Source organism: Vombatus ursinus, unplaced genomic scaffold (genome assembly GCF_900497805.2).
Source record: "Vombatus ursinus unplaced genomic scaffold, bare-nosed wombat genome assembly UNPS02014799.1, whole genome shotgun sequence".
Lineage (NCBI taxonomy): Eukaryota > Metazoa > Chordata > Mammalia > Diprotodontia > Vombatidae > Vombatus > Vombatus ursinus.
This window is the reverse complement of record NW_020954577.1, coordinates 8,008,727-8,022,753: the sequence shown is the minus strand read 5'-3', so window position 1 is coordinate 8,022,753 and position 14,027 is coordinate 8,008,727. Positions and strand designations below refer to the sequence as shown.

The window sequence follows — 14,027 nt, the reverse complement described above, 5'->3', positions numbered from 1 at the left end:
TTCCCACAGGCTTATGAGGGATGGAATTCTCAGGAGACTAGGTCCTGTCCATATCATTATTTAAATATCAAATATGTCATATCAAAGTTCCACCAAGTTTAGTACCTTCCCATCTTTGTTCCAGTCATTTCTTGTATTCTGCATGATTTCACTTAATGAGATGGGTTTTGGGCAGCAGGCAGAGAACGGAAGGCACAATTAACTAGGACCAAAGGAAAAACAAACCTTGGCCAGGGGTCTCCACCAAAGCCATAATGCTTATGTCCTTTGCCGAAGAAGCGAGGAGGCTCTGGTTTTGGTCTATGTTCTTCTGGCACTGAAATTGGTACCATGGCACCATATTCCCGTTCTGTTCCCCATGGGACTTTAGGTACTGGATTTGATTGTCTGAAATCCTGATACCTGTATATAAAGAAAGCATTTTTTTTTAAAAGTAGTGTGAAAATGAGATGAATTTCACCAATATTATTATAATTCAAACTTCTCAATATCTAGAAGTCTGGGTCACTGATGGGGGTTGGGGGGGGCAGGAGAGAGAGGGGCAGGCGACTGGGCTGTCATGGACAGAAGCTGTAGAAGGGAGGGGTGACTGCCATGCCAGGAGGGTGTCTAGAAGTGTCAGGAGTTAGGCAGATTGCTGGAGCACATGGCAAAGGTGATGGATAGAAGTTACCCTGAGGAGACAAGGGCTAGAACGTAATAGGGGATTGACAGAGGTGGCAGGCAGAGGTATTTTTTGGTGTGATTGAAGACATGGGGAAGTGGAGAGTTGGGGCAATGGGCTCCCAATAGCTCTCCTTCCCCTGTAAGGTCATGACGTAGAGGGTGGGTGTAGGGGGAGAAAGGAGGAATCCCTTCAGTGGGGGCTTGTGGCCTCATGGCTAACTCTTTCCTCTTCCTCCTCTCTCCCCAACACACACACACACACACACACACACACACACACACACACGATATATATATATATACACACATATGCACACAAATGCACATGCATACACATAGGCATACAACACAAAAATATACACACACGTACACAGCATTTACCCCAGGGGCGCACAATGATGACATTTTGACTAGCACAACTAATTGGAATTAAGGCTATGGCTCAGCTCTCTTGGGTTTTCCATTTCTCAGAGCACAGTGATCAGGAACTGGGGCAGCCCACAGCCTAACAATGGACTTGAATAGGATTTTCAGAGCAGTGGAGAATAGAGCACTATTCACACCTCCATTGTTGGCCCAGGGGCAAGGGGGACAAACTCCTAATGGCTTACAAGAGTCTCTTAGGCTTTTGGAGAGAGCAAGAATTACCTGCCCTTGAGATCTGCCTCTGATCCAACCCTTCATGCCTTGTGAGATGTCCCCTTCCCCAGACAGCCCCACCCTCACAGTATGCCACTCAATGGGCACTGGGAAGAAGATGCCTTGGCCAGTACAGAGTGTTACAAAATCCACAGCCTTTCTTTCTTTCTTTTCTTATTTTTTTGGGGGGGGAAAATTTTTCTCTTTTTTAAAAAAAATTTTATTTATTTTATTTTTTTTTTTGTTTTCAACATTTACTTCCACAAGATTTTGAGTTCCAAATTTTCACCCCATCTCGCCTCTCCCCCCGCCCCAAGATGGCATGCGTTCTGAATACCCCTTCCCCTAGTCTGCCTTCCCTTCTATCTCTCCCCCCTTTTCTTATCCCCTTCCTCTTCAATTTTCCTGTAGGGCAGGATGGATTTCTGTACCCCATTTCCTGTATTTCTTATTTCCCAGTTGCATGTGAAAACATTTTTTTTTAAAACATGTGTTTTTAAAACTTTGGGTTCCAAATTTTCTCCCTTCCTCCCTCCCCACCCACCCTCATTGATAAGGCAAGCAACTAAATATAGGTTATATATGTGCAGTTATGCAAAACACTTCCATAGTAGTCATGCTGTGAAAAACTAACTCTATTTCCCTTAATCCTATCCTGCTCCCCTCCCGTTTATTCTATTCTTTCTTTTAACCCTGTCCCTCCTCAGAAGTATTTGCTTCTGATTACCCTCTTTCCCAATCTACCCTCCTCTCTATCATTCCCCTATTCTCTTGTCCTCTCCCCCCCATTTTCTTGTAGGGTAAGACAGATTTCCATACCCTATTGAGTGTGTATGTTATTCCCTCCTTAAGTCAAATCCTATGAGAATGAGATTCACTCAATCCATCTCACCTTTCCCTGGTTCCCCTCCACTGTAAGAGCCTTTTCTTTTTTGTTTGTTTGTTTGTTTGTTTGTTTGTTTTTTGGTGAGGTAATTTACCCCATTCTACCTCTCCCTTTCTCCTTCTCCTAGTATAATTCTCTCTCACCCCTTAATTTTATTCTCCAGATATGACCCCTTCATTTTCAACTCACCCTGTGCCCTCTATCTATCTATCTATCTATCTATCTATCTATATCTATATATACATACATATAATTTTTTCTCCTCCAACTACCTTAATACTGACAAAGGTCTCATGAGTTACAAATATCATCTTTCCATGCAGGAATGTAAACAGTTCAACCTTAATAAGTCTCTTATGATTTTCTCTTTTCTGTTTACCTCTTCCTGTTCCACTTGAGTCTTGCATTTGAAAATCAGATTTTCTATTCAGTTCTGGTCTTTTCATCAAGAATGCTTGAAAGTCCTCTATTTCATTGAATGACCATTTTTCCCCCTGCAGGATTATACTGTTTTGCTGGGTAGGTGATTCTTGGTTGTAATCCTATCTCCTTTGCCCTCCAGAGTATTATATTCCATGCCCTGTGGTTCCTTAATGTAGAAGCAGCTAAATCTTGTGTTATCCTGATTGTGTTTCCACAATACTTGAATTGTTTCTTTCAGGCTGCTTGTAATATTTTCTCCTTGACCTGGGAACTCTGGAATTTGGCTATAAGATTCCTAGGAGTTTTCCTTTGGGGATCTCTTTCAGGAGGAGATCTGTGGAAAATCCACAGCCTTTCAAAAGTCAAGTGTCTAACCCAGGCACACAGTAGTGTGTCACAGAGGCAGGGCTCGAATCCAGGCCTCCTTGACACAAAGGCAGACCCCTTTAACCAAATAGCTCTCTCTTCTCCCACCCCTCTTTTCTCTCCTCTCGTCTCCTCTTCTCGTCTTCTCTCTCTCTCTTTTGTCTCCTCCCTCTCCCCCTCCTCCTTTCCTCCTCCTCCTTCTTCTTCTCCTTCTCCTTCTTCTTCTTCTTCTTCTTTTTCTTCTTCTTCTTCTTTCTGTCTCTCTTGCCTCCTCCTCCTCCTCATTGTCATCATCATCTTCTTCTCTTTCCCTCCCTCCCTCTCCCTTTTTCTCCTCCCTCTTTTCCTCTCTTTCTCTCCCCTCCCCCCTTTTCATAAACGCAGTGTAAATCATCGGGAGCATCAATAGATAGATCCTCACAGGAAATAAAAACTCCTACTTCATTCTGTACTGGGCAGCCATGAGGGATGTGCTGGTCCAGCCAAATGACCACACCTGGAGGACCTGAAGAAGGGACAAGCCTGGTAACTAGGAGAAATGGGGGCAGCTTGTTTTGCAGGCCCGGGCAGAGAAGGCAGGCTGACTTCCCCTCCTCTGGGAGGCTCAGGGAGGGAGTGGGTCGGCTGGGCTTAAAAGGGAAACTGTGAGCCCAATCAAAGAAGTTGGGTACTTGCTCTGGCCCGTGGGAGCCCAAAGTGCTGGAAATGACCCCAGCCTGAGAGAAGGCCACCAACATGAGGTGGCAAAAAGCATGCCCCTGACTAGGAGTCAGAAGACCTCAGTTCAAATGATGGCCTTGACAGTTAACTCTTGTTGTGACCATGGGCTGGCTACATGAGAAACAGGAAGGCACAGTAGAATGAACACCAGGTTTGGAAGCAAGAAGCCTGGGTTTTATTCCTTTGCCACCACTGACCAGACAGCAAGGATTTATTAAGCATCCACCTGCCATGTGCCCAGCACTGTGCTAGATTCTGGGAAAACTGATCACTGCATTGGATTAAGTGTTGGTCTTCAGTCCTTAAGGGCAGAGACCATTCTCATGTCTGTGCTTGTGTGCCCAACATCCAGTCCAGCGCCTGGCATATCATAAGCACTTGGAAAATCTTAAGGCATTCCATAAATGTCACTGTCATCCCCTTCATCATCATCATCATCATCATCGTCTTCTTCATCGTTATCATTTTGTCTGGCATTGTGATGGGCGGTTTTCTCCTTATACGATGTGCCTTATGTACACGGTTGTTCACCCATTAGAACACGAGCCCCTTGCAGACAGAGGCCGAGTTCTTCTGCCTTTCTTCGTATCCCCAAGGCTTGGCACAGGGCCTGGCATGGAGTCAGAGCTTAATGATTTCTATAGTTGGCGTAGGCAGCTCCCAGTGAGGGAACAGCCTCTGCCACTGGAGATCTGCCGCTGGTTGTCCCCGAGAGTGTCAGGGAGTCACTTACGGTCACTGAGAGCTGAAGAGACACGTCCGAGGTCTCCCAGCCAAGATGGGGCAGAGCTGGGGACTGGACTGGGGGACCTCGACAGATGTTTTCAAGTATTTGCAGGAATCTCTTGTATTGGAGGGATGAGAATGGAGGGTTTCTATGGACACGTTCTGTTTGGTCCCAGAGGACAGAGCATGGGAGAATGCCTAACAATGAGAGTTATCCAAATGGAATGCACTGCTGCCTCCGCAGGAGATGGGTTTTCCCTTCACCTTGGGTCTTTAACAAAGACTAGAGGCCTTGTTTTCCCCCACACACCGAGTCTCTCTGTCTCACCCAGGCTTCGGTGTGGGAGCTACTCCCAGGGCTGATCTCACTCTGATTGGCGGAGGGCCTTTGACCTTCACCACCATTTCTGACCTGGCTGGTTTGCCCCTCTTTAGGCAACCTGGTAGATGCCCAGTCCAGGGGGCTTACACCATGTGAATGCCAAAGTTAGAGCAGACACCTGACTGGGACAGCCTACAGCAGCTCAGAGCTGTCAAGTTCCAGGGATTCACCAGGCCCAGTCTCCCTGGTAGCTGAGATGATGACAGAATGTACCACTGAGCTTGGCTTAGAGAATTGTATTAATGTTAATAACAATCCTGCCATTTCTATAATGCTTTGAAGTTCCTAAAGTACTTTGCACCCATTACCTCATTTGAGCATCACAATGAGGTAGCTATGAGAGGTGTTATTATCTCCACTTGACAAGATGAGGAAACTGAGGGTCAGAAAAGTCAAGGGAATTAATTGCCCTGTGGTGTCAGAGGCTGTCTTGAAACCCTGCTTCTCCTGGCTCCAGGAGCAGACCCCTCACTCTGCTCATACTTCCTTCATCAGATTCATTGTCAAGTGAACTGGAGGGCCTCTGAGACCCCCACAGAGGGGTGGAGGACACCTCACAGGCTGCCTAAACTAATCATCATTTTACAGACTGAGGATTAGGGAAGTTAAGGTTAAATGACTTGCCCAAGGTCATGCCGGTCTCAAGTGACCAAAGCAGGATCTGATATTTACTCACAGTGCACAGAGCACCAGCCCTGGAGTCAGGAAGGTTCACCTTGATCCAGCCTCAGACACTTACTGGCTGTGTGACCCTGGGCAGGTCACTTCATCCTGTTTGCCTCAGATTCCTCATCTGTAAAATGAGCTGGAGAAGGAAAATAGCAAACACTCCAGTATTTTTGCCAGGAAAACCCCAAATGGGGTCACAAAAGCCAGTCGGGACTGAACAACAAAACCTCTGACTATAAAATCCAGCATTCAGAATTTCTACCGGACCACAATGTCAGGGATTCCACGAAGAAAAAGAAACAAGGTTGATGAGCCCGACAGGATTGCAGTCAAAGGACCTGGATTTGACAACCAGCTCTGCTGTTTATTTACTACTCCGATTTGACCCAAAGAGCATTGATTAAGCACCTACTACACGCAAGGCACTGTACCACGAGCTGGGGTCCATATACACACAGAAAAGCGGCCCCTGAGCTTCTGCTTTGCTCCCTGTGTGACTTCAGGCCAGGAGCTCTCCCTCTCTGGCCTTTGGTTTCCACCTGGGTGAAACGAAGGGGCTGGACCAGAGCCCCCGGGGGTTCTTAATCTCTTTTGCCCTGGACCCCTCCCTCCAGCCGCCTGGTGAAGCTCACGTACACTTTCTCAGAATCGTATTTTTAAATTAAAATAATTGCCAATCTGTTTTTTAAATGGAAGGAGACGCGGGGTTTCCGGTAGAGAACAAGGACAACAGGGATGGAACTTATTCCCCGCCAGGCTCACGGATGCCCCCTCCCCAGCCCTGCCAGCATCGCGGACCCCTGCGAAGAAGCCCTGAAGACCTTCCCGCCTCCCCCTCTGGGGCTTGACTTGACGCCACGCTGCTTCCTGGCTGCAAACAGTCTCTTCTCCAATTGCTTAAATGGAGTTTTATTTCTCTTAATTTGGTCAAATTGTACAAAAGCAACATTTTTCTAAAAGGGACCCAGATCGCGCAGATATCTCACCACCCGACGAGCAACAGTGCCACCTAGTGCCCAATGAGCCCAATTACAAGCGGGCCCAGGAGTGCTTAAGGCTGAGCGATTCTGTCCTGGGGGTGTGGAGAAAGCCACAGGCACTTAGAGGTCTTGGGCGCCTACGGGGTCATCCAGCCCCCCACCCCACCCCTATCTCCAACACGGAGGCCCAGGAGTGACCCGCAGCGAGGCTGGAGGTGATTTCTGGGGTGCCCCCATATCACCTGCTGTCCTGCGCTAAAGAAAGTCTCCACCGCGGGCTGGCGTGGATGTGATCAGCGCTCAACAAAGTTGGGGAGACTCGGAAGCTTCTCAGAAATGGGCGCTACCTATATGAGCAATATTGCCAGCATAGCTGACTTCCACAGCAGGCCTTGTGGACAGAGAGCCAGGCTCAGTCCGGAAGATCTGACTTCAAATCCCACCTCTTTGTGACCCTGAACACGCTGTTGAACCCCTCGGTGCCCTGGGGGACTCTTTAAACCTGAAAAATGTCAGCTACAGATCTACATCGGTGGGGAAAGTTCTCTCATCCTGACTTCCCTGAATGTACTCAATAGTATCAATATATACGTCTGTCTGTCTCTCTATTCATCCATTTATCCATCCGTCTGCCTTTCTCTATCCCACTGTCTGTCCAGCCATCCATCATATATCAATCCTTCTCTCTGTGTGTCTGTCTCCATAGTAATAATAATAGCTAACATTTATGTAGCACCTACTATGTGCACACTGCTATAGCACTGTGCTAAGTGCTCTACAATTATTATCTGATTTGATCCCTGCAATAACCCTACGATGTAGGTACTACTATTATCCCCATTTAACAGAAGGGGAAAAACTGAGGTAAACAGGGGTGATTTCCTCAAGGTTACACAGCTGGTAAGTGTCTGAGGTTTGATTTGAAAGCAGGTCTTTCTAGGCCCCTATCTATCCGTAGCACCACCTAGCTGCTCTCTGTCATCTATATATCTACTAATATCTACCAAAGTATCTATCATTTACATTTATTTATCTACCAATCTATGTTCTGTCTGCCTATCTATCTATCTATCCATCCATCAATCCATCAATCTATCCATCTCTCTCTCTCCTTCTCACTCTCTCTCTCTTTCTCTCTTTCCCCTTCTCTCTCTCTCTTCTCTCCTCCTCTCTTTTTGTCTCTTTTCATGTCCCTCTCTGTCTCTGTTTCTCTCTCTGTGTGTCTCTGTCTTTCTCTGTCTCTCTGCCTCTCTCTCTCTCTCTCTCTCTCTCTCTCTCTCTCTCTCTCATACTTGCCACTTCTTTAGTATGGGGAAGTACCACAGGAGGAAATACCCTCCTCCCCCAATGCAGCTTGGCCATCTTCTCTGGAATTTCTAGCCTGAGAGTTGCTTGGTACCTGGACAAGATAAGTGACCTACTTGATCACGTAGCCAGCATATGTTGGGACTTGAGCCCAGCTGTTCCTGGCTTCCAGGCTGGTTTCCTATTGATGTGGCCTTCCCCACAAGGAAAAGTCCTTTTGCTCCCTACACACACACACACACACACACACACACACGTGTATACACACATACAGATACAACAGAGCCCTTTAGATATTCAAATCACTCTTTAAACCAAATTGTATTGTGATATCATTGGCATAGGGAAGTCCTAGCAAGGAACTCTTTACTGGTGCCTCATTTTCCTCATCTGTAAAATGGGTGTGGGTTGGAGTAGATGGTCTCTAAGGTCCCCTCCTACTATATTTAAGATCATGAATCCTGGGTCTGTCATTTGCTAGTCATGGTGACTCTGACCAAGTCCCTTCTCTTAGGTGCCTCATTTGTAAAATTAGAGGTTGAACTAGATGTCATCATGGGTCCCTTCCAACTCTAGCTATAGGATCGTATTTATGGATTTTGCTTGACAACCCTGAAACTTATGAGTAAATCACAACTGGGTCAGGATGATACCAAGGATGGAAGAGAAATGCTGATGAGATGGAGTGACCCTCTGCGGTGATGAGCTGCACTGTGAACTGTCCAGCATGGTGGGAGTTGAGACCACAACTAGTAACAACAGAGTCTCAGAATTCCTTTACCAAGAGTAACACCCTGGTGAAATATTATTCTTGTTTCCTACATCTATAAAACAGCCCTCTCTTCTTTCCCCTTCCCCACGAAAAGTTGCTTAACAGGTCAATTTATAAAGGGAGGCACTGAATGTGCTATATATGGCTAGAATTCATCGATGGATATATTTTCTGGTGTCTGTGCCGGGTTTGCACAATAACCCAATGAAATGCTGCGTTCTCATAGCATTTTTGAGGTGATACATGCAGGATTTCCTCAGCCTTTTCATTGGACACATAAAAATATATATTTTTTGTCATCGCTTTTCTCCTTTGTCAGATGCATACTGTTTTCTCATTTTTATTTTAAGAAGCACCTTTCTAAAAGTTCCTAATGGCTGTGGATGCTACAAGATTCATTCTGAATGCTTACTTACTTGATTGCAGAATGAAGACAAAACATTTAATTACTGTTATTGTTATTAAACTTGCAGCCTCAATTAGAATATAGCCATGGCTTTGGCTATGATGAACACAGAACCACAAAATGTTAGAGCTAGAGGGGACTGATTCAACTTCCCTGCCCCATCCCATTTTACAGAGGAGGAAACTGAGGCCCAAGAGGGGAAGTGAATTATCCAGGGTCACAAAGGGAATACAGAGTAGAATCAGTATTTGAGCTCAGGTGCCAAATTTATGTTCTTTTTACTGCCCCACCCTTGTTACCACACCTATTGATGTCTTTCCCCCTAAATTACTTGGAATTTATTTTATGTGTATTTATTTTTCATATATGTACAATAACACACGTTGTCTCCAACTAGAGAATGCATGTTCATTGCAGGCAGGGTTTGTCTATTGATGGTACCTCCCCACCTTCTACTACTTGTGCCCCACCTCCCCCAGCTCTTAGCACAATGCCTGGTACATAGGAAGCACTTAATAAATTTGTGTATTGGCTAATTGACCCACACGGATCTCTTGCTTGAATAATTGCATCCTTGCTAAATTCATTAATTTTCTTCTCATTTTTAGTGAAAGTTTTAATTTCTTAGCCAAGCTGTTGCATATAAATAGCAGAGCCAGACTTGAATCCAGGTCTTAGACAGACATTATCTCCAGACTTCTGCTGAGATGGGCAAGTGCCTTAGACTCTTCCCAAAGGGAAGAGACTTTCTTTTTGCCTTACCTGTCCTCTGATGCAGTTATCCGTGCTGGGACTTGCAGTGGTGTGTGGATTTCATTGGAAGCCATAGTTTTGGACAAAATGTCAGAGCCTTCCAGTTGTCCATAATAGTAGGGCAAGTCATGACACACCTCCATGGCTCCTCAGCTAAAAATGTCTAAAGGGGAAAGGAAGACAAAGTTGACATGAGCTTCATGGGTCAAGCAGTTACTCCAATGGAACCATCACCACGCACATGTTCCATGATACTCAGTTGGTCAGGCTACATGCACAGTGGTCAGTTTCAAGTTGAATTCTGAGGACATCACATGTCTATGGTCTTTGTGAAAGGAATAGAGGATAGAGCCCTGCATTTAGAGGGAGGAAGACGGGACATTGGAATCCCCAGCTCCCACACTGTGTGAGGTGGGCAAGTCACTCACCTCCATTGGCTGTTTTCCTTATGTATAAAATGAAGGAACAGTATTCAATTCAATGGCCTCTAAGTTCCTTCTGATCTCTAAATTTATGGTCAGTGGGGGGTGATTTTTAATAGGAAACAATCCCCAAAGTGGAACATGTTTTCAGGTGAAGTATTATTATTTCTGTGGTTGGCAGAAATTTCCTTTCAATGGACTCCCTCTTAATCACCACACTTCAAAAAAAAAAAGAAAGAAAGAAAGAAAGAAAGAAAGAAAAGAAAAAAGAAAGGAAAGGAAAGAGAAACAAAAAACTTCTGGAAGTCATTGGAAAGAAGCTTTGGACTTGAAAAAGACCTCAGTTCAAAACCTGCCTCCTCTGATACACCTTCTGTTTGACCTTGGTCACAAGTCACATCCTCCCTGGGCCTCAGTTTCCTCCCCTGTGAGATGAAAAGATTGGGTTAAATGGACTCTGAGGTTTCTTCTAGTCCCACAGAAAAGACTCAGGTTGTGATCTCAAACGTTTTGCCAAAGGATCCTTTGAATTTTCATGTTATGGTCAAATGAAAAGGTTGGGTTGGAGACTTTTCTACTGCCCCCCTATTCTCCTTTGGGCCTCATAATAACCAGTGTGGCTCCTACAGGTCACGTGATCCTCATTTTACATGTGAAGCATCTGCTGGGGTCACACAGCTGGGTCAGTCATGAAACGAACAAACCCAGATCTTCTTTCTTTGAGTCTAACTCTTTGCAGTTGAGGTCTGGGACTAGGGATCCCAACTCTATAATCTGGGGATCTTGTGAATGTGTGTGTGTGTGTGTGTGTGTGTGTGTGTGTGTTTGTATGTGTATATATGTATATGTACATGTGTATGGTTGTGTCTGTGTATACGTATATATATTTCATTGTTCAGCCATTTCAATCACATCCAGCTCTCCATGAGCCCATCTGAGGTTTTCTTGGCAAAGAAACTGGGGTGGTTTGCCATTTCCTCCTCCAGCTCATTTTACAGATGAGGAAACTGAGGCAAACAGGGTGAAGTGACTTGCCCAGGGCCACGCAGCTAATGTGTCTGAGGTCAGATCTCTGAGATGAGAGGCTTTCTGTCTATCTGTCTCTCTCTGCGTGTAGACGAATAATGATAATGTAACTCATTGTCCATCCATCCAATAGGGTGGGTCCAGAAAGGTCCTCAGAGGTCAATTAGTCTAACTGCTTCATTTTAGAGAAGAGAAAACTGCAAAGGAAGTGAAGTGCCCAAGGTCACACAGACCTCCTAGGACTTTGAGAAGGAAGCGCTAAGCAAACCTTAGGTAGGCTTCCCCAGGGGCTCTGACTGGGCTGGTCCCTCGAAGTGACCTGCAGCACGCCTTGCTTGGCGCCGTCTCCTCCCTGGGCTGTGGGGCAGGTGCAGGGGACCCCGGAAGGGCGGGCTGACAATCACCGGCGGGGGGATGGGGAAGCAAAGTTTGGCTCCCCCACCCCCACCCAGGTGAGCTTTCCCCGACCCACGAGTTTGGCAGACGAGCTTCCCACGCACCTCACACATCGGGACAGGACGAAGAGGCCTTCCTTTTCCCTCCCCCCTACCCCGCAGGGGAGCCCCACTCCCGAACGCTCGCGGGATTCGGTCGGGAGCTGCGGCAGTCTGGGACTCAGGAGGCTTGCAAGCAGCGTGCGTGCGGGGCTTGGAGGTGTGAGTGAATGCGTGTGAGGCGGGCACAGGGTGCAGCCCATAACTAGGCTTTGGACTGGGGCCCGCCTGTGACTGTGACCGTGACCGTAACTGTGACAACGGTTTGATGCGCTCAGTGGAGGGGGCAAGAGGGAGTCAATGCGCTTCTCATGGGGGGAGGTAAGGCTAGACTGGGGTCCTGCCTAGACGGGGCAGGCAGCTTGCCACGGAGCGGGGCGAAGGGACTGGCCGAGCGGGAACCTAGCTCTGGCCCAGCTCTAAAACACTCGTGGGCAAACGGGCCCGCAGAGTGGGCAGGAGGCGGTGGGTGTGGGATCAGGAGAGCGCAGACCCTGGCAAAGCACGATCGCGACTTCGGCTACCTAGACGGGGCGGGCAGCCCGCTGTTACCCGTTTTCCAGAGAGAAGGAAATGTGTGTAAGGGAGGGAGCAGCTGGGTCTGAGGGAAGGATGTAGACGGGGCGGCCAGCTCACCAAGTTACACGCTTTGCTAGGAGTGTTCTTAAGGGGACGGCGCTGGATATGAGGGGAAGGTATAGACGGGTCCGGCTGCTCTTAATGGCGATTCAGTTGTAGAGTGCTCAAGGTGATTCAGGGAGAATAGATGGGGCGGGGGGGGATTGGCGCTCTTTACACCTCACTTGCACTGAGCTCAGTGGATGGAGACCCAAAGACCCAGATGAGGTTCTGTTGTAAAGCCCAAATGGAACCGGGCCCGCGACTGGGGCAAATTGGGTGGAGGGAGAAGGACCCTAGATAAGGCTCAGCCCTTCTCTGAGATGTGCCGAAGGGCCCCTGAAGAAAAGGGTTGCATTCAGGGGGGGTCTGCCTGCTTGGCCCTGGTGAAATAATCTTTGTTAGGGCTTGCGTTTACTGTCTGCACGGCTGAGGTGAAGCAGCCGGGCCCAGAGCATGCCCAGAGAAGGCTGGAGGCTGGTGCCCCTCAGCATTGCTTGGGTTAGAGCTCGGCTTCAGGCGGGACATCTTACCCGCCATTCCCGTAGCAGGTGGGCCATTTCTCACCAAGTGGCGTTACTTTTGGCCTGCGTTTCCCTGAAACGCTCAGTAAATAATCATTTCTGGGTTGTTTGCACTCACTCGCTGTTGACTATGCTGGAGATTTCTCAAACGTAAAGCAAAGTCTCAGGAGTTTTCATTTCTGTCCTATCTTTACTTATTGCCTCGCCTCGTGCGTAGTAGGCCCTTAATCAGTGGTTCGTTGGGTTAGTGAAAGAAAGCACGAATAGTGTATTCATGTCAGAAGCCGCATGCGGCTCCGCATTGTTTTTGCAAATTAAACCCGACTTGTAGCATTTCTAAGATTTAAAAGAATCAAAGAAATGAAGATCCCGCAGGACCAGAATGCAGGCGGATGGGCTGCCCAGCAGGAGGACAGTTCAAAAAGCATTCTTTCTGTTGGCTCCGGCAATTGCAGAATTAAACTTTTCGATCAAAATGAGGAAATCTTTTTGCATGGTGATGGGGCTGGCTTCCTGCTGGGCTGCCCTTGGCAGTGAGCTTGGAGGTGACAGCTGGGCCCATTCGGGGAATTCAGTGTTGGGAGGCATCTCAGCCATCACGTAGTGGCCGGGGGTTCTTAACCTGGGGTCTACGGACCCCTCCCAAGGCTAGATTTCAGGGGGTCCATGAACTTGGATGGGGGAAAATTTTATTTTTTCAAACCTTTGACATTTAGCATTTCCTTCAACTATGGAGAAGCAGTATTCAGAGAAGGGGTCCAAAAGCTTCCCTACCCCACCAAAGGGGTTCAGGACTAGAAGAGATTGAGAGCCCCTGACCTAGTCAGACTCACTCTGATAGAGGGAGAAGGAAGGCTCAGAGTTGCCAAGGCCATGGGTGGAAAAAATGAATGAGATCTAAAGAGATCGGATTATGAGAAAGGAATTGACAGTAAGAACTAAAATCTGAGTGCCTTGGGACAGTGATATCTCCTTTCCCCCAAACTAGGAAGCCCAGACTATTTTTCCAGTTCTCATTAGCAATTACTTAGTTATAACCTCATTTTTGTTGTTGTTATTCAGTTGTGTCTGACTCTTTGTGACCCCATTTGGGGTTTCCTTGGCAAAGATACTGGAGTGGTTTGCCATTTTTCTTCTCTGGCTCATTTTACAGATGAGAAAACTGAGGCAAACAGTTAAGTGACTTGCCCAGGGTCACACAGTTAGTAAGTGTCTAGGGCTAGATTTGAACTCAGGAAGAGGAGTCTTCC

General features: G+C 47.1%; 1 protein-coding gene across 1 annotated transcript in view; it reads right to left on the bottom strand.

Moving 5' to 3' along the window:
• Positions 1-9,836, bottom strand: part of CUNH7orf31 (chromosome unknown C7orf31 homolog) — a 43,565-nt gene extending 33,729 nt beyond the window's left edge. The window contains exons 1-2 of the mRNA XM_027872186.1: positions 9,703-9,836; positions 226-402 (exon numbers count right to left, since the gene is read on the bottom strand). Of these exons, the coding sequence (XP_027727987.1) occupies positions 226-402; positions 9,703-9,836 (311 nt within the window). The remainder of the gene's footprint in view (positions 1-225; positions 403-9,702) is intronic.
• Positions 9,837-14,027: the final 4,191 nt, after the last annotated feature.